Raw genomic sequence first — 27710 nt, 5'->3', positions numbered from 1 at the left:
TGAGGTCATAATAAGCCCCACTTTGTTACGTAAGAAAAAATAATAGATAATAATTTGAACAAACTAATATCAAGGCATTACCTGTATCTAGTAATTCATACATGTTAATAAGTAAACAAAGCTTGTATTAGATCCATATGACGCTTATTCAATGACTACTAATGAGATTTAGAGAGAGAGCATTTTGTAAGATAGAATTAGGATAGCCTGAGACCCTCATACATTATCGATATGACACAATTGCTCGCTTAGGGGACGAAATGTAGAGAGAAATCAGTAAAACAACGAGAGTTAGAACTCTATAGTAACTTAGTCGCAATCGCCACATGATTGAATCGAGGCATCGATCTCTATTAGAGTGTGCTAAATATATACGAGCAATTCATCAAGGGCTTTTGTGGGCTTAATGTTGGAATACCTGAAATATAGTGTGTCTCTCTAAGACAGGCTCACCGTGACCTGCCCGTCTATCGACTGACAATAGATTAGTGGGGGCTGGATAATAATAGATAGTATTTTCAAGACATTATGTATATTCTGTTCATGGTTGCTTGGGGTAAGGCGAAGGGACAGGTTATATTGCATCTGTCGAGTTATTCTTGGTGCATTTAAGGGATTTACTGGCAGATTTAAGTCTTGTTTACAATCCGCCCCGAGATTCATGTCTATTACCTAGTATATATCTATCCTCAAGTACAGTAGTAAACTTATGTCTGTTCATAATTTCGTAGGCACTCCAAAATATATTATTAGGTGCTGGTCAGTGATCGTCCTTATGTGGGGGGCAGAAAATCATAAAGTTGAAGAGCTGCAGAGAGTTTATATTGTCATGGCTACTACTAAGTCATTTAATTCGTAAAGTGTATTCCCGTACGCGCAAAGCAGTTGTACAATAAGAGTCTAGACCCCGAGAATATACGTTTACCAGTATATTTGAAATACAACTGTAACAAAAGGCATACTTTATTGGTGTGACCATGTTTATTTAATCCTATGATTTTGAGACTAATACCATTTACCCTGCTCTTGTATTAACAAGCTTAAGAATATAATACTTATTGTCGCTAAAATAGTTCCTTGGGTTGGTAAAATGTAGAACTGCAAAATAGCAAAGATGTTCAATATACCTCTAGAAGAGAGGCCGAAGCTATTCCTGTTCGTTAGTACCTGCGTTATTAAAGATCAGGGGAAGTGTGTCGTAATGTTCACATCCCCTTAACCCCCGATGATCCGGCCGGAGGTAGGACCATAGGCAGTCGATCAGCAACTGCTAGTACAATGAAGGCTTTCTCAGAAATAGACGCTTAAATTGCTAAGGGGTGGCGGAATTTCTTATAGGATATTTTCGCAATGGTTTTTACACGGCGGGTAGACGCTATACAGGGTTTTAAATAGTATATAAGTTAACAGGTACCATATGACCCATGGTGACTCACGTAAAAAGTAGAAACATTTAGAGACTATCAATTATAAACGACCGCCTGCGAGAATTTTGTCTGGCAGTGTTAGTGGGATAAGAAGAACTCGTTTTTAATGTGTTTCTCACCAAGCATTGTCTGTGTACGCTCCATACCGATGAAAGTCTCAGTATTATCCTTGCGCCATCAATCTATAACCATATTGTTACTTACTAGAAAAATTGGATAGATATGCACACACTTATCTTTGTACATTGTATGACAGTGCTGACTGCCACAAATAAGAGTGAAGTGTGTAATTGCAAATCATTTGTTTCTGTCTCGTTCGATCTTTACATGTGTTTTGTAGTATTGACGTCAGTGCGATAAGTTTAAACAATGAATCGTTGTCTTATAGCTAGAACCTGTTCGTTCGTAAAGTAAAGGGACCCACAAATTAACGTCGTACACGAACTGAATAATTTTGAGGTTTTTGTTGTGTAAATTAGTGGGGGGCAGACAGTTACTCAGACGGTTGGCACAGTGTTCGAATGTTTATTCTCGTTAGGTAATCGGTTTGATGCTAACTAGCTGTTACATAGCCATTTAATATAGTAGAAATAAATTGAGGTTTATTCATGCGTTTTTCGCGATCACGTGGATTTGTTGGTGATTAGGCGATCTTGAGCTAATGATATTTACAAATGCTAAACGGATATGGCGGAGAAATCTTCATTGTTACACCAATTGTCTGAAATAATTGTTAGGCAACTTTAATATTCATACTGCTGAGTGACACAAACCATCTGTGACCCTGATCGTGATCAGATACCAATATTCATTGTATTATGTAGTTGTGTAGTAGATCTCCTAACTGACTTATGCACATATCATGCATGTAGAATAATATTAAATAAGAAATTTCAATCATGAAAGCAAGAAGATAGAAGCTAGTCAGAAAATTATCATGTTGAATGATGTTAGGTGAGAAGCATTGATATATTGTGGGGTCCGTTTGGTTCTAGGGGTGTCGGGTTTTTTAGTTATGTAGATACATACGGGAATGTTAATTGGACAATTGGAATAATAGTTTATTAGGAGACCTAATATCGCTTTAGCCTTGTAATATGGCCTCTTGTCGTCCCATGGTGTATACCTTTGCGCTTATGAAGGACATAGAGTCGGGCTGACCACATTCTTTATGACTCAGGATATTTTATGAGACTCCTTAAGACCCCCCCCCCCCCCCCCCCCCTCCCTCGACAGATTCATTGTTTTTCAGTGATATTGAATACGTAATGGGTTTTATTATCTATACAGTAGAGTTTAATGTTTCAATTTAGAATTAATAACAATAGATCACTCCAAGTTATATTTTTCCACAGGCTTTAATAAAACGTTTTTTTATTGACGGTTTACCTCTCTTCAACCAATATGTTTTGTATCATTGGAGTGAGTGGATTGCACTCTTTTATTCAACAACAAACTCTGCATAATCGTAATTTAACGATGCTCAGAACAATAAAAATCAAAGTGAAACACCATGTAGAAACTAACACAATCAGCTATGGCTTCTGAGTGTATTATACCAGTGGTTACTGTCTTGAGTATCTAAAAATGTCGGTCAAGGAAACACGATAGCTAAAGAAATATTATAATATATGAGAAAAATGAGTTGTTTAGAAGTGCGAATAATATGGCTTATGGGATAATCATCCTACAACCGATGTCGTCAATACAGCGTAGCATTATTTTACATGGAAGAAAAGAATAGAAAATTCACAGAATAGAAAAAAATGAATTTTGTGAGAAAAAGTAAGTTTAAATCTAAGATTAAGATTTAAAGCACTCGATTGTTGAATGCGACCTATTACAGCTCAAAAACAATATTTTCATTGTGAAAGACATGTTAATAGAGAACCCACTCCCCCCCCCCACCCCCCACCCGTACTAAATATCCATTCTTTAAGAGGAGCTTAGCATACGTCACAAGCCATGCCCTCCCCCGTTTGGAATATGATATACGAGAATAACGTATAAGCTCGGTATTAGTCGGTTATATGAGTGGATAGAAAATAGTACAGTGAATCCATTAGTTGGAACTAATTGAGTTCAAGTCTGTTTAATAAGCAGTTGATATTGGTATTAAAATTCAGTAGGTAAGTGATTTATTCTACACCGGTTAGTTAGGCGCGGACTAATCGCCCCCTCGACCACGAGATTGTAGAATAGTGTTTTTTTTCTTTTGACATATAACTTTCTCCTTCTATACTACGTGGATGCTAGCTGAACCAAATATATTTACGGCTACGGTACGGTATACATCAGCAATTGCAATTGGTAAATACGTATCCCTATCACGCAAACCAATTAATAACATTCAAGACCTATAAATTGTATACGAAACGGTGTAACAAATTCAATCTCGCCATGAGTACAACATTACTGATTTTTGAGAGAGCAAGGTGTAAAGACACAGCAGAGCACATATATCAGCATAAATTGTCTTGCCATTCTCACTAGAGCCTACTATATACGGAAGGCTGACATACTGTAAAGCCACGGTCATTTTACAGAAATTAGTAATATATACGCATGTAACTATTGACCTTTGCTTCATGGTGTACAAACCACATTAATGGATAGAGTATTACTTCGGTGTTTTATAACCATTTATAATGATTTAGTCTTAGAAACGACATTAGCTTAATGGAATACCCTAACTACAATAACCGCGCATTCGTGTTAATTGTAGCCTTGAAAAAATCTTTAGAAATACCAAGACGGCACTTATAATACATTGGAAATACGCAAATGATTAAAGCAATAGCGATTTTTTTAATATAAATCAATACCCCCAGTCTTACTCTAGAGTATCAAAAGCATAATACAAACGTGTTAAAAGTATAAAGGTCAGTGGTGAACAAAGAACAAATTCCCCTCTCAAACAATGTTATATGGATTGCATAACCTACCTAACCTAAATAGGAATCTCGAGCGTATTTTTTGGGGGTTTTAAAATGACTCAACAGTAAGTCTATAATCTGCATTCTACCTAATTAAACTTACATTGTATTGTAGGGTATGTATAGGTCATTTATGTAGTCAATATCACAAAGACAAACACAAATATCATGTAACGACTTGTAAACTTGTTTTTATTAATACACTGAACAAAGTTTAAATCTGTATTAACCATATATGATGACGTTATAGAAAATGGGGGGAGGTATAAATCTCAAGACAGAGATTATTACAAAATTGATACAAATAAAAGAAATTTCGAAAAAGTTAAAGATGGCGCACAATTCCTCAAGACAAATCAATTAGTGTCGCTTTTAATAAAAATGAAGACTACTAAGTCAGTTCATACTTTACTGCAAATCAACTTTCTTTCGCGTGCGATTTATTTTTCGTGAATTCAAGGTAAATTTACGACAGTTTATCTTCGCAAATTGATATTTTCCACCAATTTAATAATGAAAAAATACAAATTTTCGCTTAATTTTTAAATCCTCTAAATTTTAACTTCTTTAAAAAAATGATACGGAGAAAAATATTTGGCGCGAATCATAGTTAGTTTTACAGTAACAGGGATCCACTTTACTCTCTATCCATATCTAAGTTAGATGGAGAACATTTTAAGTTATTTGAATTAGAAGGAAGTATCATATGTATCTGTCTGCTCTTATCATTGTCTTATAGGATATATCTTCTGTTATCGATTCAAATATTTTTATTTAATCTTATTTTATTGATGTTTTAATTCAATAACACATTATGTTATCTATCAAAAAATTGAAATATTGGAGAAGTCATTAATAAAATGACATTTAAAACAGATATTGTCTCCATTATTATGATACAGCAAACATAGCTTTGGTCACTTTGTTCCTTGTTACGAAACAAAGATGGGACATCCATACATTTTGTGAGAAAACAAATAAAAACTGATTATGGCCTCCTAGTTGTCAAGTTTGTGTGTCTATTTACCTGCATTTTTCAACTGTCTTCGCTTACAAAATGAACTGAAATATATTTGGTGTACGTTTAAATCCTTGTTAGCATTGTTGGTCGACATTATTATCTTTTCCTTCAGATAGGAATCTAGGAAAATATCACATATATGTTGCGATATTTAAGCCTTCTCGCATTGCTAAGTTGCATAAACTGTCAGATAATGAACCCATTTATATTATATATCATGTTGTAACATGCTTTGTTCATTCTATGATGTGGATATATAACAATAACGTTGATCAACAAAAACTTGCGTCCTCCAAATCACAAAGGAAATGTTTTCCAATTGGTTAAGACATGGTGGAATCCACATTACGATTTGAAGGCCACCATGGAACCCTCTTGGTGGTTCGAAAGTGTATAAATACCTTGCTGTTATTCAATACTATCTACGTCGGTTGAGAGTGTGACATAAGGAAAAAACAAGGTATCAATTACTAAGACCACTGTTCTAGGGTCCCAATTGTGGTCATATCAATTTCAACAAAATTAAATCTGTGCACAAAGACCATATGGCTATAAAAACATTTTTCTTTCTCCCTTAATAGTGGTCTTTATAGACAAGGTTTGGCTGAAGATATATTTATATATACCAAATGCATTCATCATTTCATGAGAAGTCTGTTTTAGACTGTTTACACTATTTTTCTCTTCCCATGTCATTTATAATATCTACTCCGACAATGTTAGAGTTAACACGATGAGATAACTTTATTTCAATATTGCGTCGTGTGAAAAAAGTAATCGTTTATATATCTTGCCATTTAAATTGCCTTTGATATGTTTAAACCCAGCGACAAATAATCCCTTGCTGACAACAACAAGGCTGACATACGGAAACTCTTATGATGTCGCATATCCAACCAATATAATCAGGTGGAATAAGACCTTATAAACGTGTACAGTAAGAGCTAGTAGTAAGAGCACAGCTCTCTGCGTGACCAAAGGCCGCGTAGAGCGAAGCTCTACTAACCAAACACGTGTGTGAGCATATAGATTCCAAAACATTCCAATACCCCCTTGGACTTTGAAATCGTGTCCAGCGGAAAAAAAGTCTTGCGCCTCCATGTAGGCAGCCATGTTTTAATTCTTGTTATCAGCATGTCGAGATTCGAAATGTGTCATCGGGATACGCTTTAAAATTACTGTATATAGTTTTAATTTGCACATATACAAGAACAACACAATGAATATAGTAGCCCAATATATACTGTGTATGTTCTCATGCGCACGGCACCGTCAACAGTGAGGTCACAAAACCTTCGCCAAAGATGACATGGTATATTGGCCAAATTTTCTATGCATCTGATAAAATGAAGATTTAAGTACATCATGTATATTGCACTATTTTATTTGGATTATTTCGAATTCTTTCTAATTATTGATATTATGTGCATGTCAATGAAATATAACTTATTGTTAATCTCGTAGAAAAATGTAGACAGTATAAAGTTATGATGTTATAATCTTTTACATGTTAATTACTTGTAGCTGCGCTCTTGAGGCTTTGCCTTAAATTCATATTATAATATCCTGACAATTCAAGTGAATTTTAGTATTTTTATATAGGAAATGACATCGTTCTCTAAAAATCGGTAGCTATCACCTGATCAGTTACACATTACTAATGACTTTACAATGTAACTGTTACCAAGTCCTTGCATGGCCTACATCTGTACATGCACACAATGTAAGTCGTCAAAACCTTAGTATTTAGAGATCGATGCCATGTGACTAATGCAAGACAGACAGTTTATCAATGCATTAGTAACGACGATGAATTATGTATAAACGGGTTATCTCACCAGCTGTTTTCAACTTTCGTTTTGACATCTTCAGCATGGATTTCATAATCGAAAACGCGGGAAAGAGGGGCCTTTCCTTAAATCATTTTTAATATGTAGATATTTTTTGCAAAACATTTCACGAGTTTTATTTCTAAATATAATGACCAAAAGCTGAAATTAGAGAAAAAAAGTATATTCCAAAATGGTACAACACATCAAATCCTAAATAAAGATAGATTTAAATGTTAAACGTTTTACTCTCGTATGGAATTAAGGATTGTTCCCTAAATACTACTTTTGTAACTTTTTATACAGAAGAGTGATGTAAACAATGTCTGCTTCCAGTCAACTGTCATTGTAAGGGTCATTATCAGATTAACAGATTAACACTAAGACACAGGGGCTTTGTTTGATGAAGACTTATTTCAGCACACTAACAGGTAAAAGGGACATCATACTTATACAATGCTAAGTGCATGACACCGGAATCTATTGCAAAAGTCACAAGGGTTCCGCTCCAGAAATTTTAGCAGCTTACATATTTAGCGCGTTTGTACAGAAGCGGTGTACTGTGTGTGGCGGTTAATCCCTATTTGGATTCCTCCTCGGGACTCCTTTAGGCCTATATTCGGACATTTGATAAATGTCTCTTGTCTCGAGTGACATCTATCAAACATCCGAGGAGGAAATGTTATGTGCATGTACACATGCAGCTGATATATGTACATATACATGTATATGGACTGATGATAAGGGGATGACAGTTGTAATAATAAAGAGAGTTCTGTATTTAATTGACTCATTCACCCCTGTAGACACATTTGAACTCTTCTAATACTACGGCTGGAAGAATTATGAAATTTTAGGGGTGAAGGAGTTTAAGGACTCATGCACGCGTGACTGCCTGTTTAGATCATTTATCAGCAATAATTTCATGGAAACATAAAAATGTGGATTTAATGAATATAGTAAAAATTACAGTTATACTTATCAAATTATTCATCGGTTTGGTTTTAATTTCAGAATTGTTTTAGAATAAACTCGAAACAGACATCAAGATGAATTATGCCCGCTTTTTCAACAAAGTCAGTTTGGCGAGGAAGCCTTCTCCCATCCGAGTCCTCAGTAAGTTTTACACCAGTTAACAAGTGAGAGGAGTTAGAAAGATCTGTCAATTGGATAGACTGATGCACATTTTCAAACTGCAAGAAGAATGTTTGTTTCACCTTTTTTTTCTACATGTAAAGTAATCATAGAGATTAGAGTTCCACTTTAAACTCTATTATTTATTAACATTAATTTTCATTTTATCATATACATTGTACTGGTAAACAAATTGACACTTTTTCACTTTGATAATTTAGGATTTGGATAAAATATGAATGTAATTTGATTTATTTTTTATATGGAAAGATATTACGATATGCAAAAAATGTTATGGTTCTGATAATTGTTGAAAGAGTCATATAATTTGTTGTTTGCAGCTGAGATAATCCAGAATGGTCCAAAGTCACTGATCAGTATGGCGGGAGGGATGCCCAATGTGGAGACATTTCCTTTCACAGAGGCCACTATTACTCTCAAGTAAGTACATTAAGGGAGTCAGTCTGTGATGCTAATTTTTTCGCTGCTAGTCATTAGTAATTTGGACTAGTAAACCCCAAAATTTTACTTGTCCAGCTATTTAATCACTAGACCAAGTTAAATATACAGCTGTTTTGCTTCAGCACTTCAAATTCAGTCATGATCAGTTTACAGTATTTAACCCAAATTGCAGTGTGGATGATTTCCTGAACACAAAGTCTCACAAAATGATGCATCCGGACTGAAATAATCGCATAAAGAATACACTAAAAATATGTTGAATATGCAACTGACTACTGCTCTTGTAAATGTAGCATTTAACAATATTAATTGAATGGGGAGCCACTTAGTCCAATTGGTCTAGTTCATTACAATGGGCACTAGTCCGGCTGTAAAATTACTAGTCATGGGCATCAGACTAGTGCTTTAAGTTGCAGACTGGGGAGCTAGTAATTCCTGCAGTCCTAATATAATCTCAATCTTACACCTGTTTCAGCAAGCTCATTAATGCATTTTTGAACAGTAAAATCATTAGTTTTATATTTTGTTGTAGGAATGGCTCAAAATTACATTTGGACCAGGCGGCCATGAATAAATCTCTTCAATATTCTGCAACTTCAGGGTAAGTATGACCTATAATGTGTATGTATGTTTCCATTTGAAATGAAGGGAACTATTTAACACCACGTATTGACCATTTTTCTGCTGATAATTCTTATAGTTTTTGTCATACTACTGAACTGTTGAATTCTGTTTGGTCTTTGACCAAAGGCCAAATAAACTTGAATATTTCATCAGTTCCTGTCAAGTTGATGACTTTTATTAAGGTACAAACAAGAATATACCCCTCCGGTACCTTACTATACCAATATACAAATGTATACCATTTTGTAGTGCAAGGTAATTTGGTCATTTGACATTGACCCAAATATCAGAGGTCGATATTTCCAAAATAGACACCAAGGTGATGTTCTTGGATCCTTATTGTTAAACTAACGTTAGTATTCATACATCCATGCAGTTTTCTACTATGGTTAATTAAATAAAAAAATAAAACAAAGTTTAGCCAAAATTTACCGTATAATTTAACACAGTTACTCTTTAGAAGACAAAAGGATGTACATTGGTTTGTATATGTAATGTTCCCAGAATTATCTCCCCTGGTGATTGTCTCCTCATGCTGATACAATTTTAATTATAAAGAAATGATCTGTCTCAGTAAATTTGGTTTGATCAATGTGTTTTCTTACTCCATCCAGATTACCATTGCTACACCAGTGGGTCAGTGAGCTGCAGACCAGTGTCCATAGTCCGCCGGACAGTGGAAATCCAATGACATGTGTTGTTACTAACGGAAGCCAGGATGGGCTCTGTAAGGTACGGTGATTTTAATGAAATATAAAAGACCAGGCCCCAGTCTCATGAACATTCTTTAACTTTAAGGAATTCCTTAACTGAAAAATCTCCATAGGAAAGCTTTACAGAAGTTAAGGAATCTTAGGTTAAGGCGCCTTCCTTAAAATCTGTAATGCATTCCTATGGATAATTTTAAGTTTAGGAATTCCTTAAAGTTAAAGAATGTTCATGAAACTGGGTTCAAGGGTTTATGGGTAATATGCTTAATTTTAAGTAATGACTTCTTTTCAATAACCCAGAGAAGGAGGTTAACAAAAATAAATAAAGCCTCTGATTGTGTTATTCAGAGATATGTGTACTAATAAGTTTAACAAGCTATTAGCAGGCATCGCGAAAGTTGAAAAAAATGGTTGGACATTCGGACCGACAAGGACTGTGAGTAACCCGGACCGAACAAGATTTTGCTGGACCAAACATTAGTGTGATTTTTAGCTCACCTGGTCCGAAGGACCAAGGTGAGCTTATGCCATACCGTGGCGTCCGGCGTCCGTCGTCCGTCGTCCGTCGTCCGTCGTCCGTCGTCCGTCCGTCCGTCCGTCCGTCCGTCCGTCAACAATCGACTTCTTCTCCATAACCGCTGGTCGGATTTCAACAAAATTTGGCTGGTAGCATCCTTATGGGCTACTAACTGAAAATTGTACAAATGATGGGGCTGACCCCCCAGGGGCCTGAGGAGTGGGGCCAAAAGGGGTCAATTTGGCTATTTCCATATAAACGACTTCTTCTCTGAAACCAAGCATGGGATAGCACCCATAATGCAATGGTAGCATCCTTATAGGGTGGGGATTCAAAATTGTACAAATGATGGGGCTGACCCCCCGGGGGCCTGAGGGGCGGGGTCAAATGGGGTCCATTTGGCTATTTCCATATAAACGACTTCTTCTCTGAAACCAAGCATGGGATAGCACCCATAATGCAATGGTAGCATCCTTATAGGGTGGGGATTCAAAATTGTACAAATGATGGGGCTGACCCCCCGGGGGCCTGAGGGGCGGGGTCAAATGGGGTCAATTTGGCTATTTCCATATAAACGACTTCTTCTCTGAAACTAAGCATGAGATAGCACTCATAATGCAATGGTAGTATCGTTATAGGGTAGGGATTAAAAATGGTACAAATGATGTGGCTGACCCCCCGGGGGCCTGAGGGGCGGGGTCAAAAGGGGTCAATTTGGCTATTTCCATATAAACGACTTCTTCTCTGAAAACCAAGCATGGGATAGCACCCATAATGCAATGGTAGCATCCTTATAGGGTGGGGATTCAAAATTGTACAAATGATGGGGCTGACCCCCGGGGGCCTGAGGGGCGGGGTCAAATGGGGTCAATTTGGCTATTTCCATATAAACGACTTCTTCTCTGAAACTAAGCATGAGATAGCACTCATAATGCAATGGTAGTATCTTTATAGCTTGGGGATTCAAAATTGTACAAATGATGTGGCTGACCCCCGGGGGGCCATGAGGGGCGGGGTCAAAAGGGTTCAATTTGGCTATTTCCATATAAACGACTTCTTCTCTGAAACCAAGCATGGGATAGCACCAATAATGCAATGGTAGCATCCTTATAGGATGGGGATTCAAAATTGTACAAATGATGGGGCTGACCCCCGGGGGGCCTGAGGGGCGGGGTCAAAAGGGTTCAATTTGGCTATTTCCATATAAACGACTTCATCTCTGAAACCAAGCATGGGATAGCACCCATAATGCAATGGTAGCATCCTTATAGGATGGGGATTCAAAATTGTACAAATGATGGGGCGACCCCCAGGGGGCCTGAGGGGCGGGGTCAAAAGGGGCCAATTTGGCTATTTCCATATAAACGACTTCTTCTCTGAAACTAAGCATGGTATAGCACCCATAATGCAATGGTAGCATCTTTATAGGGTGGGGATTCAAAATTGTGCAAATGATGGGGCTGACCCCCAGGGGGCCTGAGGGGCGGGGTCGAAAGTGGCCAATTTGGCTATTTCCATATAAACGACTTCTTCTCTGAAACCAAGCATGGGATAGCACCCATAATACAATGGTAGTATCCTTATAGTGTGGGAATTCAAAATTGTGCAAATGATAGGGCTGACCCCCCGGGGGCCTGAGGGGTGGGGTCAAAAGTGGTCAATTTCCATATAAATGACTTTTTCTCTGCAACTTAACATGGGATTACGCTCATAATGCAATGGTTACATCCTTATAGGGTTTGGATTCAAAATTTTGCAAATGATGGGGCTGACCCCCCGGGGGCCTGAAGGGTGGGGTCAAAAGGGGCCAATTTAGCTATTTCCATATAAACGACTTCTTCTCTGCAACTAAGAATGGAAGAGCACTTATAATGCAATGGTAGCATCCTTATAGGTTTGGGATTTGAAATTGTACAAATGATAGGGCTGACCCCCGGGGCCTTAGACGGCAATAGATGCGAGGTCAAAAGGTCAATTAGGCTACTATTTTCATATAAATTACTTTGTCTCTGAACCTATGTATTGGATAGCATATTTGTATGGTATCAATAGCATCATTGTATGGTTGTGATTCAAAATTAAACTTTGGGAGTCAATTTTGCTTATTTTTCTAATTGTCTGAGTCTTGTGATAATTACTAACAAAAAACCAGGTGAGCGATACAGGCCCTCTGGGCCTCTTGTTTTAAGTAAAGATAACTTCCTACTACATGTATTAGTATCCAGGCAGCTGTTTATGTATTAGTATCCAGGCAGCTGTTTTCATTATTATCTTATGCAGTTTACATTTTACCAGGTTCGGTACCTGCGTAATACTTCAGAGATGCCTTTTTTACCGACGTCCGGTACTCAATAATTGCCGGATGGTCGGTACGGACCGGATTTTAAAATAGGTGGTCCGAGTCAAATTTTGCCGGTTATGTCCGTCGGACCGGCAAATTTTGCAATGTCTGGCTATTAGAGGTGCATATCAAATTATTACTGATTAAAATTCATATTTTGATATAAGAGGTCATTCTTGGTAGCAATCCTTTATGTGTTAGCAAATACACAACTCATCATTTTATTCGGCCAGCTAATGCAACTGTTTCAGAAATACATGTAAATTTTGTATTAAGTTTGATGGTTATTATTGTTACCAAATCTTGTGATATACGGAAGTTCACAAAAATAAGGCTTCGGTGAATTGCATCATGGGATGGCAAATTGACCGAGAACACTCTAAACGACGTCAGTTTTAGGCTAATGATACAAGCCTTGATAATACAGTAATCCTTTACACATCAATATAATAAATACGCGAAATATATCAAACTAGAGATAAAATAAAATACTGAAGAAAGTATTTTAACCGACATACTGAAATATGAGAGAGAGAGAGAGAGAGAGAGAGAGAGAGAGAGAGAGAGAGAGAGAGAGAGAGAGAGAGAGAGAGAGAGAGAAAGTGTGAATTTGTACGGCCGCCATGTTTGTTTACACACAAGTAGGCTTACGTAATGGCAGAATAAACAATGAACAGAAACATGACCAAGTCCATTTTGCTAAAGATATTTTACATCATAGTGAGTTTTATTTGTTATATATTTACAGTACAAGTTTACAGACAGTTTTCGTGATTCTAAACGATCGATAAGCATTACCGTATACTTCATTAGAGATCGATCGTATCAGAAACATGTTTTCTGATCGTATACACAGATGGTTACGTGGGTGCATGGGCCTAACTTTTGGGTGCGGCTTATCTAACGGTGCGTCTTATACATGTACAAAACCTGAAAAAATCGTAAAAAAGGCCTCTGCGGCTTATACACAGGTGCGGTTTATTGTCCGGAAAATACAGTACAGGCATTTGAAGTGTATGCTTCTCTTTTCATTAATTGAATAGTAGGATTATACGTGTACAAAACCTGAAAAAATCGTAAAAAAGGCCTCTGCGGCTTATACACAGGTGCGGTTTATTGTCCGGAAAATACGGTACAGGCATTTGAAGCGTATGCTTCTCTTTTCATTAATTGAATAGTAGGATTATACGTGTACAAAACCTGAAAAAATCGTAAAAAAGGCCTCTGCGGCTTATACACAGGTGCGGTTTATTGTCCGGAAAATACAGTACAGGCATTTGAAGTGTATGCTTCTTTTTTCATTAATTGAATAGTAGGATTATATTTTTCCAGGCATTCGAAGCATTTGCATCTCTTATCATTGACTGAATCAAATGATTTTATTTTTTTAGGCATTTGAAGCTTTCATCTCTTCCGGTGACAACGTTTTGTTAGAGCATCCTGTTTACCCTGGCTCTCTTGCTGCTGTAAGTCCTACTTTACATGGTGTGGGTATAACGTTTAACTTTCGCGGATGGTTTATTTTTGCTATATTTTCATTTTAACTTAAAGGAGAAGGTACGTTTAGACTCGAATATGGCCGCAAAATTAAATCTCCTGTAAGAACAACATATTTTGCCATATAACAGTTGAATACATTTGCTAACACATTACATCCCGAAAATATCCCGCATGTGCCAATTATGTTCACTATGACGTCATCAACATGCAGTTTCCCGCCATTTTTCACAAAAATCCTTGAAAAATCATACCTTTTGAGTGGTTTTCTCTAAAAATGAATGTGGCCACCTTCGTGGAGCAGAAAGAGATTTTCACACGTTGTGTATCGTGTATTTATGCATATCCATGCAAAATATAAAGTTGCTCCAAGGTGGCGGCCAAATCCATTTCAAGCCTTTTCTAACCTAAAAATGATGAATTTATAGCAAAATTTGGCGAGAAGAGGAAAATCATCAATGACGTCATAGGTGGAGCACATCGTGTACATGGTTATAAAAAGTTATGTTTTGATGAATGGCAAGTATGATAGTATTTATTGATGTGAAATTGATGTGGATCAGAGTTAATATATTTCGGCCTGAAAAATTAAGGCCAAATACTGGTCCTATCATATCTACTCCTTTTTGAAATCCATCCACCAGCGAAATATTCAGAAATCCATTGATGTACATATTAACTACATAAGAACAATGGTTCAAAGAATTACAGGAAACAATGAAATTTAAATTAAATGAATTTAATCTTAGTTGAATAACTTTATCACTTTGATGAACTTAAACTTTCTTCTAGAACATAAATTGATTATTTGACAAATTGAATGAGTGATGAATAGGTGAAATTGGCTTTTTAGCTCGCCTGGCTCAAAGGGCCAGTGAGCTTCTGTCGTGGCGCTGGGTCCATCCGGCGTCCGTCCGTCCGTCAACATTTCCTTTAAAACGATACTTGTCATAGAGTTCTGCATGGATTCTAACCAAATTTGGTCAGAAACATCCTTTGGAGAATGGGAACAGAGTTTGTATAAATTTTGGCTCTGACCCCGTGGGGGCAGGAGGGGCGAGGCCCAATAGGGGAAATAGAGGTAAATCCTTTATATTGCTACTAGTCATAGAGTTCTGCATGGATTCTATCCAACATTGGCCAGAAACATCCTTGGGGAGTTTGTTTAAATTTTTGCTCTGACCTGCTGCAGCAGAAAGAGTAGGGCCCAACAGGGAATTTAGAGGTAAATCTTTAAATTTCTCCAGAAAAGAAACAATTATCCGGTATTCAGAACATTTAATACTTGGCATTACAAAGGAGGTGAGTGATACAGGCCCTCTTGACCTCTTGTTGATGATAAGGAATGTTTTTCAACTAATTACTAGTACAAACTAATGGTAACCTAGCTAGAAGCATAAGTATTGTTACTGAATTTTCAACTGGGTCTAAATAAAGAAAAATTTAAAATGAGATTTCATGAACAAAAAAAATAATGACTGGAAAATAACTTTTGATACCCTATTTAGGTTCAGCCCCTGGGGTGTAACCTCATTCCTGTCCAGTCGGATGGTGACGGTATTGACCCAGCCAAACTCCGCCAGACTCTGTCCCGCTGGAGTGCGGCCGATGTCAAGGACCCTGAAAGTGACATCCCTAAGGTTCTGTATTGTATCCCTAATGGAGGGAATCCCACGGGATCTGGTCTCACCTTGGAAAGGAAAAAGGAAATCTACTCAATAGCTCAGCAGTATGATCTGATCATACTTGAAGATGATCCATACTTTTATATACAGTTTGCGAGGGTAAGTTCTAACCATACTACAAGATGATCCATACTTTTACATACAGTTTGCCAGGGTAAGTTCTAACCATACTGGAAGATGATCTATACTTTTACATACAGTTTGCCAGGGTAAGTTCTAACCATACTGGAAGATGATCCATACTTTTACATAGTTTGCCAGGGTAAGTTCTAACCATACTGGAAAATGATCCCTGCTTTTACATACAGTTTGCCAGGGTAAGTTCTAACCAAATTAGAAGATGACTCATACTTTTACATACAGTTTGCCAGGGTATGTAAGGTTCTGTTGGTGAGAATTAAGATCATCAAATAGCTTCTAGTCTATTGTCAGGTATATAGACATCATGGTTTGCATTCTGGTCCATATTGGTGGTCTCATCCACTTTTCTCAATTTCTCTTCACTAAAATTAAATACACACTAAAACTATGAAAACTCTAGGTTTTTAGGTCATCTGACCCGAAGGGTCAGGATGACCTATTGTCATCATGCACCGTCCGTCGTCGTGCGCCGTGCGCCGTCCGCCGTCCGCCGTCCGCCGTCCGCCGTGCGCCGTGCGTAAACTTTTTATTCAAACGACTTCTTCTCAAGAACCAGAAGGCCCAGGGTACTCATATTTGGCGTGTAGGTTGCTGGGATGGAGGGCTACCAAGTTTGTTCAAATAAATGACCTTGACCTTCATTCAAGGTCACGAGGGTCAAATAGGCTAAAATCTTTAAACAACTTCTTCTCAAGAACCAGAAGGCCCAGGGTACTGATATTTGCCCTGTAGGATGCTGGGATGAAGGGCTACCAAGTTTGTTCAAATAAATGACCTTGACCTTCATTCAAGGTCACACTGGTCAAATAGGCTAAAATCCTTTAAATAACTTCTTGTGAATAACTAAGAGGCCTAGAGACCTGATATTAGGCCTGTGGCATGCTGGGATGAAGGGCTACTAAGTTTGTTCAAATAAATGACCTTGACCTTCATTCAAGGTCTCGAGGGTCAAATAGGCTAAAATCTTTAAACAACTTCTTCTCAAGAACCAGAAGGACCAGGGTACTGATATTGGGCCTGTGACATGCTTGGATGAAGGGCTACCAAGTTTGTTCAAATGAATGACCTTGACCTTCAATCAAGGTCACAGGGGTCAAAAAGGCTAAAATCTTTAAACAATTTCTTCTCAAGAACCAGAAGGCCCAGGGTACTGATATTTGGCCTGTAGGATGCTGGGATGAAGGGCTACCAAGTTTGTTCAAATAAATGACCTTGACCTTCATTCAAGGTCACACTGGTCAAATAGGCTAAAATCCTTTAAACAACTTCTTGTGAATAACTAAGAGGCCTAGAGACCTGATATTAGGCCTGTGGCATGCTGGGATGAAGGGCTACCAAGTTTGTTCAAATAAATGACCTTGACCTTCATTCAAAGTCACGAGGGTCAAAAAGGCTAAAATCTTTAAACAACTTCTTCTCAAGAACCAGAATGCCCAGGGTACTGATATTTGCCCTGTAGGATGCTGGGATGAAGGGCTACCAAGTTTGTTCAAATAAATGACCTTGACCTTCATTCAAGGTCACGAGGGTCAAAAAGGCTAAAATCTTTAAACAACTTCTTCTCAAGAACCAGAAGGCCCAGGGTACTGATATTTGCCCTGTAGGATGCTGGGATGAAGGGCTACCAAGTTTGTTCAAATAAATGACCTTGACCTTCATTCAAGGTCACGAGGGTCAAATAGGCTAAATATCTTTAAACGACTTCTTCTCAAGAACCAGAAGGCCCAGGGTACTGATATTGGGACTGTGACATGCTTGGATGAAGGGCTACCAAATTTGTTCGAATGAATGACCTTGACCTTCATTCAAGGTCACAGGGGTCAAATAGGCTAAAATCCTTTAAACAACTGCTTATGAATAACTAAGAGGCCTAGAGACCTGATATTAGGCCTGTGGCATGCTGGGATGAAGGGCTAACAAGTTTGTTCAAATAAATGACCTTGACCTTCATTCAAGGTCACGAGGGTCAAAAAGGCTAAAATCTTTAAACGACTTCTTCTCAAGAACCAGAAGGCCCAGGGTACTGATATTTGCCCTGTAGGATGCTGGGATGAAGGGCTACCAAGTTTGTTCAAATAAATGACCTTGACCTTCATTCAAGGTCACGAGGGTCAAATAGGCTAAAATCTTTAAACGACTTCTTCTCAAGAACCAGAAGGCCCAGGGTACTGATATTGGGACTGTGACATGCTTGGATGAAGGGCTACCAAGTTTGTTCAAATGAATGACCTTAACCTTCATTCAAGGTCACGGGGGTCAAAAAGGCTAAAATCTTTAAACGACTTCTTCTCAAGAACCAGAAGGCCCAGGGTACTGATATTTGGCCTGTAGGATGCTGGGATGAAGGGCTACCAAGTTAGTTCAAATAAATGACCTTGACCTTCATTCAAGGTCACAGGGGTCAAATAGGCTAAAATCATTTAAACAAATTCTTGTGAATAACTATGAGGCCTAGAGACCTGATATTAGGCCTGTGGCATGCTGGGATGAAGGGCTGCCAAGTTTGTCCAAATGAATGACCTTGATCTTCATTCAAGGTCACAGGGGTCAAATAGGCTAAAATCTTTAAATGAATTCTTCTTAAGAACCAGAAGGCCCAGGGTACTGATATTGGGCATGTAGCATGCTGGGATGAAGGACTACAAAGTTTGTTCAAATGAATTACCTTGACCTTCAATCAAGGTCACAGTGGTCAAATAGGCTAAAATCTTTAAACGATTATGTTGTATTGTACTAATAGTCAGATGACCGTTAAGGCCCATGGGCCTCTTGTTGTATTTGATATCTTTTTGCAAATTGATTAATGACTTACATTGTATATGACTATGTGAAAGTTGAGTCTAAGTGCCGTATTAAGCTCCCTTTTATTTAGTTTTTTTCATTTTTAAACACCTTGGGCACTTATTGGGTCAAATATGGTAAGCTAAATTTGGCTGCATTGTATTCGTCAAGTTAGATCGTGTACATCATGTACTTTTAATAGTTAGCATTTTGTTTATATCTGATGTCTGATGGATTATTTACAAATTTTCTGCAATTTTGTGGAACTTATTACCATTTTTTTCAGCCATTTGTTCCAAGTTTCCTCTCCATGGATGTAGATGGAAGAGTGTTAAGATTTGATTCTTTGTCCAAACTGCTGTCTTCAGGGTAAGTGAAGTCTGCTGACATCAGTTATGGCCCCTTACTGGTGACGCCAATACTCTGGGAAACTGTCAGATAGATATTTAATTCTACATCAAATATCAAATAGCAAGATTTTTGTAGCAAATGATCTCTAATTTTACAGTTTCTTTTTGTTTCACAATTCTGAATAAAGGGAGGTAATTCTTAAACAACATAGAGAGATTTTAACATTAGCTTGTTGTATACATGACTTTGAAGAGTTTCAGATGTGAGAGAGGAGAAGATATTCCTTAGCGATATACCTATATATTCTGTTTCAGTATGCGGATCGGTTTCGTCACCGGACCTAAACCAGTAGTGGACCGGCTCACATACCATCTGATGTGTTCTTCCATGCAGGCTAGTGGTCTCTCTCAGGTAAAAAAAAAAAAAAAACTGAATTACTCGGTCATTTTATTGACCTTCATAGTGACTTCTATACGTGTCAAATGGAGATATAATGTATATGGTACTGTAAACCACTTTATTTTTGCATGTATACAATATTTTGCATCTTCTTTAATTTTAACTCATTTGCGAATATGATCATTCATGGTCAAGCGCTATTGGATAATTTTACATTATTCATGAAACATTTAAATTCATCCGTCCGTCCGTCCGTCCATAGGAATGGTTTCCGGAGCATAACTCTAAAACCAGTAGAGATATTTCCACGAAACTTCATACACACATTGGTCTTATGGTCTAGTAGTGCCTTTTGCTATTTTAAGGTTTTCACTTTTTGTACTTTTTTCTGTAACCATGGAAACATTGCTGAAAATGGCAGATTTTTGTGTAAGAATCGTTTCCGGAGCACAACTCTAAAACCGGCAGAGATATTTCCATGAAACTTCATAGACACATTGTTCTTATGGTCTAGTAGTGCCTTTTGCTTTTTATAGGTTTTCATTTTTTGTACTTTTTCCGTAACCATGGAAACATTGCTGAAAATATCATATATTTGTACCAGGTTCATTTCCGCAGCATAACTGGAAAACCGGTTGAGATATATGCACGGAACTCCATAGGCACATTAGTCTTATGGTCTAGTAGTGCCTTTTGCTATTTTAAGGTTTTCACTTTTTGTACTTTTTTCTGTAACCATGGAAACATTGCTGAAAATGGCAGATTTTTATGTAAGAATCGTTTCCGGAGCACAACTCTAAAACCAGCAGAGATATTTCCATGAAACTTCATAGACACATTGTTCTTATGGTCTAGTAGTGCCTTTTGCTATTTTTAGGTTTTCACTTTTTGTGCTTTTTTTCTGTAACCATGGAAACATTGCTGAAAAATATCATGGTAAATGGTAAATGTTACTTTGCAAAACTCCACCCATCTTTGTGTATATAGTCTATTATAAATGTCAAGGCTGTATACCTGATTCAACAATTGCAGCCCCGCTCTTCTTGAATTATACTCCATCTTTCTTTAGCTCAATTTCCTTTTTCCTGGGTTTTTTTCATACACATAAGTCTCCACAATCAAACTTACTTCAGCTTTGATATCTCCATTGGCGGGGGATCTGAATGACTATGTCCTTGTTTGATTTGAGTTCAGTAGCTGCATGCATGATTATCAAACTAATAATTGTATGTTAATAAAAACCAAAAACATCTTGAGAAAAAAAAGCAAAAGTTCTATTTACCGGTTAATAGCATCAATCATAGCCAGATAATAGTTCATATATTGTAAGTTCTTGCCGCCACGGTGGCCGAGTTGTTAAGATGTCCCGACATATTACCACAAGCCCTCCACCTTTGGGATGCAGGCTCGAATCCCAAGTGGGGCAGTTGCCAGGTACTGACTGCTGGTTGGTGGTTTTTCTCCTTGTATTCTGGCTTCCCTCCACCAATAAATCTGGCACGTCTTGACTTGGCCATGGCTGTTAATAGGATGTTAAACTAAAAAAGCCCAAACCCTTGTGTTTCAATGGGATATTATGTAAGGTTATGAACCCACAAACATGATTTCTTGTAGGTTACAGGACTTGTGGATGGGAATGTGATCCGCGTGCTGTGCCGGATGAGGATCATGGGAGGAGACAACAAACTTTGCATGACCTTACATATGCGCATGACTCTGGCTGTTAATAGGATGTTTAACTAATAAAACCAAAAAAATTCTTGCCTTCACAAAGTTGCTGTGTACTAACTGTTAATGATATTTCCGACATTTCAGATGACACTAGCTATGATCCTGCAGGAGTGGGGACTAGAAGGTTTCCTACATCATACAGACAAGACAGCAAAATTTTATGAAAACAGATGTCAGCAGTGTCTGAAAGCAGCTGAAAAACACCTTACAGGTAAAAAATCTATTTCAAAGGAGATGTCCATCTGCACAATTCATAACGTAATGTACCTTTATCTTGATCATATTTAAGTATCCCTAGAAAGTCTTACTGAGTCAAATTCTACAATATTCACATAACAGTAATATAAACCAACTTTCTTTCTGAGTCATCAAAACCTTTTATATGTTGTTGAAAACTGAACATGTTTTACTGATATTATCATTATTTTCCATGATAACCTTGCTGATATTTGTATCTTGTTTTGCTGATGAAAGAGTTATTTTTCAGAAATTCTTTAAGTGGTCTATATTTTCCAGGAGTTGGCAAATGGTCAGAACCCTGTGATGTTTGATATATCTATATATTGCTGATATTGTCTATATTTTCCAGGACTTGCTGAGTGGTCAGACCCCTGTGATGTTTGATATATCTCTATTTTGCTGATATTGTCTATAATTTTTTCAGGACTTGCTGAGTGGTCAGAACGGTGATTTTTGATATATATCTCTATTTTGCTGATATTGTTTATATTTTCCAGGACTTGCTGAGTGGTCAGAACCGTGATGTTTGATATATATCTCTATTTTGCTGATATTGTCTATAATTTTTTCAGGACTTGCTGAGTGGTCAGAACCCTGTGGTGGTATGTTTCTCTGGTTAAAGCTCCTTAACATAAAAGATGCACAGGAACTAATCACGAAAAAGGCTTATTTACGAGATGTTCTTTTCGTGCCGGGAAATGTATTCACATTTTATAGCAGCGCCCCCTGTCAATATGTCAGAGCATCATATTCTACTGCTTCAGAGGAAGAAATGAACACGGTAAACTTTTTTTCTTTGAGTATAAATTCCTGTCAAAGCCAATGATATTATTTATGTATTTGTATTATGATCTTTTGATACAAGTAATTTGTTCTGTTTTTTAGAAGTTAATGTTTGTGGCAGCAATGGCCAAGCTGTTAAGATTTTCTGACATATCACTACAAACTTTAAACAAAAGTTGAATCCCAGATGGGACCGGTAAACTTTTCTTCTTTGAATATAAATTCCTGTCAAAGCCAATGATATTATTTATGTATTTGTATTATGATCTTTTGATACAAGTAATTTGTTCTGTTTTTTAGAAGTTAATGTTTTTGGCAGCAATGGCCAAGCTGTTAAGATTTTCTGACATATCACTACAAACTTTAAACAAAAGTTGAATCCCAGTTATTAGGTTCTAACCATAGGTCAATAGTTTTCTAAAACATAAACAGACTAACAAGTACCGTATTTGACCCAATAAGCGCTCAGTATGAAAAGGTGCTTTATTAGACGAAATTATTGCAAACCCATACAGTTTTTAGCTCACCTGGCCCGAAGGGCCGGTGAGCTTATGTCGATCATGGCGCGGCGTCCGTCCGACATCCGTTGTCCGTCGTCTGTCCGTCAACATTTCCTTTAAATCGCTACTGGTCATAGAGTTCTGCATGGATTGTAACTAAGTTTGGCCACAAACATCCTTGGGGGAAGGGGAACAGAACTTGTATAAAGTTTGGCTCTGACCCCCCCGGGGGCAGGAGGGGCGGGGCCCAATAGGGGAAATGGAGGTAAATCCTATAAATCGCTACTTGTCCTAGAGTTCTGCATGGATTGTAACCAAATTTGGCCACAAACATCCTTGGGGGAAGGGGAACAGAACTTGTAAAGTTTGGCTCTGACCCCTCGGGGGCAGGAGGAGCGGGGCCCAATAGGGGAAATAGAGGTAAATCCTATAAATCGCTACTTGTCCTAGAGTTCTACATGGATTGTAACCAAATTTGGCCACAAACATCCTTGGGGGAAGGGGAACAGAACTTGTATAAAGTTTGGCTCTGACCCCTCGGGGGCAGGAGGAGCGGGGCCCAATAGGGGAAATAGAGGTAAATCGTAAAAATCGCTACTTGTCCTAGAGTTCTGCATGGATTTTAACCAAATTTCGCCACAAACATCCATGGGGGAAGGGGAACAGAACTTGTATAAAGTTTGGCTCTGACCCCCCGGGGGCAGGAGGGGCGGGGCCCAATAGGGGAAATATAGGTAAATCCTATAAATCGCTACTTGTCCTAGAGTTCTGCATGGATTGTAACCAAATTTGGCCACAAACATCCTTGGGGGAAGGGGAACAGAACTTGTATAAATGTTGGCTCTGACCCCCCCGGGGGCAGGATGGGTAGGGCCCAGTAGGGGAATTAGAGGTAAATATTCGAATTCCTTCAGAAAAGAAACAATGAACCTGTATTTAGAACATTACTTGGCATTACAAACCAGGTGAGCGATACAGGCCCTCTGGGCCTCTTGTTATAGTTTTGGTCTTGTGTATAAGAATGGAAATTGGGCCTCAAAAAGGTGGAGGGGCACTTATAGGGACATGGGTGCATATTGGTTCAAAAACGGTAAATATTCATCCTGCATAACAACAACTACTTGTAGAAAAAAGAGTAAACACTTTAGTTCTTTCCTTCTTTATACATATTATATGTTTAATATCCACATAACTTCAGCTATGTTTCTTTATTCTTAGAATTCACTCATCTTTTTGCAGGCATTTTCAAGATTAGCAGAACTACTCAGGGAAGAGGCCTCAAAGAACTGATGATATTAATTGATAAACCTGTGATTTATAATAACGGTGATCTTTATTTGTGTGATGAAAGTCACACATGTAAGGTATAAAATGCAATACCTCAGAATTTACCTGTAGTTTGGTATTAATTAGGGCTCTAAATTGTATTTTTCTGATGTGAGAGCCCAATAATATGTTATGTATTTATATACAGTCATCTGTCCGGTCATCTGTATGCCCACCATTGGGTTTTAGAGACTCTCCAATACCCAATGGTTGACCATTTTAAAGTTGCTCATGGAAAGAACCTATAATAAGTGCAATGGTAGTTTAAATATTTTCTGAGAAATTCATTGGAGCCTCACTTACAGTTTACTTAATACATTTTGATCAACTATAAAATCTGAAATCTGAATTAATGAACTCATCATTATGCTAATCTATTTAAGATGGATTTTGTGCTAAAATGATAGTGCCTAAATCAGTACATTTACAGCATGGCACCTGTTTTGTTAAACACGGTGTCCAAAGTGATTGTGTGATTTGCCTTCCAGTTCATTGGGATATTGTCATGTTGTACATTTCCTAACCATCGGCTTGGGTTTTTTCTCTGGGTGCTTTGGCTTTTTTCCACCTCTTTAACCTGGCACACCCTTAAATTATATATAATAACCCTGACTGTTAATAGGACGTTAACCAAAGTAAAACCATAGAGCACTCTACAGAAGGATTTTGATAAACGATCATGAGGCAGTGATTTTAAATTGAAATAAAAACCAGTATGCCAGCTGAGCAGTATGCTAGTATGACTGCATTTAATGGTTGATTGCGAGAAACCTTTCTGATGACAATACATTACATGTATACATAGTTAACGGTGCATAATCAAAACCTTGAGTTTCAGTATGTGATTATCATGTTATCATTTGGCAGTATAAACACAGGATGTATATTATTAACATTTTTTACAGATGAAATATTCAAGAAATGGCCAACAAGATATTTTTAGCTTTAATTTGTTTGTTTTTAAAAGCAAGTTTTATGACTGTTTTTCCCTGTTATTTATAAAACAGTAAATTTTACACATATCCCCTGGTAGACTTAACACTTTACTGGTCAATGTTTGTGTGAGGTGAGTAGTATATCAGTATAAAAAAGTGTATTTTTTACTTTTTCTTATATGTTATTTGCTTTATATGCTGTATGCTGCTATATGAAAGAAAAACAAAGCCATTTCTATTGTCTTTGTGTGAAACACCTAGCTTTATCATATTTCTTTGCATTTGTTCCCCTCAATTTTTAAAGCATGGGTCATATATACTTCCATAACATGAGAGTCGACTGGTTGGCGTTTGTTTTTTTATCAGAAGTTATTTTGCTGACTGTTAGACACAATGTAATGTTCGAAAAGTGTTTCGTCGTGCTATACCTCTAACATTGTTGGAGTAAGGTCATATACAGTAAAACAACTGTAGATAGAGAGTCAAATAAAGGGAAGTACAGTTGGTAGAAGACTAAAGGTTACACCCTTGTGCACACGGAGTGCACTACGTTTAGACTACAGGTAGACACGGAGTGCACGAGGTTTAGACTACAGGTAGACACGGAGTGCACGAGGTTTAGACTACAGGTAGACACGGAGTGCACAAGATTTAGACTACAGGTAGACACGGAGTGCACTACGTGTGAACACGGTGTCCACTACAGGTGGACATCGTGTCCAGGTACATTGAGACCTAGACAGACAAGGTGATGTGTTACAGTTAGGGATCGGGGAAGAATCTTCTTCAAGTTCTTCAATTTGAAATAATACATAATTATAATTTTTAAGTGTTTATTTTTTTTTTAATTACAACATCTACAATTTAATGTACAGTATATATAACTATATAATACAATATTTTTTAGTATACATGAATAAAACCTTTCCACTGCAAAAGTAATAAAGATTGATTTATATTCATTAAGTATATGTCTATTTAATTTTATATCAGTAGTTTCCATTTCTTATCTTAAATTGTCTATATTACGTTTTCAGAAGTAAATGTTTTATGGGTAAATTGCATTATATATATATATATATATCATTTACATCAAGCATTTTCACAAGTCAAAAACAACTTTGAATTGCAGCAAAAACCAGTCCTAATGTGAGACACTTTTTCTTTTATAATAAGCTATCAGTAATACAATCATATACCGGGTAATACATAGCTTTTAAACAAAAAGATTTGGTGCCTATCAATCAGTTGTCTAGCGATACCCTTGTAGATCGTCTTTCATTAAAATATTTACACTTTTATAATATTTTTCTTGCTATTTTAAGTTCTAAAAGTATTGTACGTAAAAATAGCTTAATTACATATTCTTTATTAAAAACTGAACGTCTTTAAAAGATCATGCAGAATTAAATCCACTTCAAACTTTATGACGTCCTCCACTAATTGGTGGCTAGTCTACCTACAAGTACCCAATTCAGCTTGTTTTGATTCTTAATTACCGGTACACACAATAAGTTTATGATCCCAACCCCGCAAGTTATCTTGATCGTATATTGCGTCATGGTTCAATAATTACAACTTGTCAAACATACAGGTAAGCCACAGTATCCAGCTATACAGGTGCCTCAAGGTGACCATCGATAATGGCCAGAGGGCAGAATCGTTATCTTCTGTGTTTGCAAGGCTTTATGAGAATGGGGGCAGTATCTTTATATAAGATGTGGTTTTAGAATTGTTTCTATGGAAGTTTGTTAAGACAAACAAATATACTTTACTGTTTAAAAATCATATAGGTCCATGAGTTTACATGAACATGCTGGTTGTAGAGCCTGGGTAAACATGTACACCGGTTCCGGGGGGGGGGGGGGGGGGGGGGGGGGGGGGGGTAGATTGGGATGAGGGATGAGGTATACGTAAAAACTAGCTGGCAAAACATATAGTAAGTGATGCTGAATACACCTCAATTATTGTCATGACAGGCAGCCGTGAAGTGGAGCTGACGGTAGCTGTACAATGCGTAAATCATGCATGTCTGTCACAACCTTGAATTTACCAATAATACATGTATATATTATAATCAAAATTAATGTAGATTAGGTACTTATTCAACATTGTAATATGGTATTTTATATACATAGTCATGATAATCAGGTTTCTGATATATGTAAAAAGCCAGTGTAAAAAAAATTAAATTAATGAAAAGATATTGGATGAAATATGATATTCCAATAATCTTGAAAAAAATGTTTTAGTTAACTATACACTTGGTATTTAGATTATTTTTAATTTTAATATATACAGCTTCATTAACAAATAAATTAAAATGCACTACCAGTTAAA

At 37.3% G+C, this 27710-nt stretch overlaps 1 protein-coding gene across 2 annotated transcripts; it reads left to right on the top strand.

Moving 5' to 3' along the window:
* Positions 1 to 7513: 7513 nt before the first annotated feature.
* LOC138324803 (kynurenine/alpha-aminoadipate aminotransferase, mitochondrial-like) lies at positions 7514 to 27221 on the top strand. Of its 2 annotated transcripts, none has more exons than XM_069269959.1 (12): positions 7514 to 7644; positions 8228 to 8329; positions 8689 to 8788; positions 9342 to 9410; positions 10048 to 10165; positions 14393 to 14467; positions 16007 to 16282; positions 19392 to 19474; positions 19771 to 19867; positions 21671 to 21797; positions 22399 to 22607; positions 24349 to 27221. In XM_069269959.1, the coding sequence occupies exons 2-12, from the start codon at positions 8263 to 8265 to the stop codon at positions 24397 to 24399; spliced, it is 1272 nt and encodes a 423-aa protein (XP_069126060.1). In that variant the 5' UTR covers positions 7514 to 7644; positions 8228 to 8262; the 3' UTR covers positions 24400 to 27221. The 2 variants fall into 2 exon arrangements, with proteins under 2 accessions (XP_069126060.1, XP_069126061.1); XM_069269960.1 differs by having other exon boundaries at positions 7522 to 7644; positions 8239 to 8329.
* The last annotated feature ends 489 nt before the right edge of the window (positions 27222 to 27710 follow it).

The sequence above is a fragment of the Argopecten irradians genome, chromosome 6 (genome assembly GCF_041381155.1).
Source record: "Argopecten irradians isolate NY chromosome 6, Ai_NY, whole genome shotgun sequence".
NCBI classification, from domain to species: domain Eukaryota; kingdom Metazoa; phylum Mollusca; class Bivalvia; order Pectinida; family Pectinidae; genus Argopecten; species Argopecten irradians.
This window is presented reverse-complemented; position numbering and strand designations above follow the sequence as displayed.

Bases quoted from the DNA above. Each gene is read 5' to 3' on its own strand.
- LOC138324803 (XM_069269959.1), top strand. From the start codon at position 8,263: ATGAATTATGCCCGCTTTTTCAACAAAGTCAGTTTGGCGAGGAAGCCT. The intron at 9,411-10,047 runs GTAAGTATGACC...TACTCCATCCAG, and splicing joins CAATATTCTGCAACTTCAGG to ATTACCATTGCTACACCAGT. The intron at 19,868-21,670 runs GTAAAAAAAAAA...CCGACATTTCAG, and splicing joins AGGCTAGTGGTCTCTCTCAG to ATGACACTAGCTATGATCCT.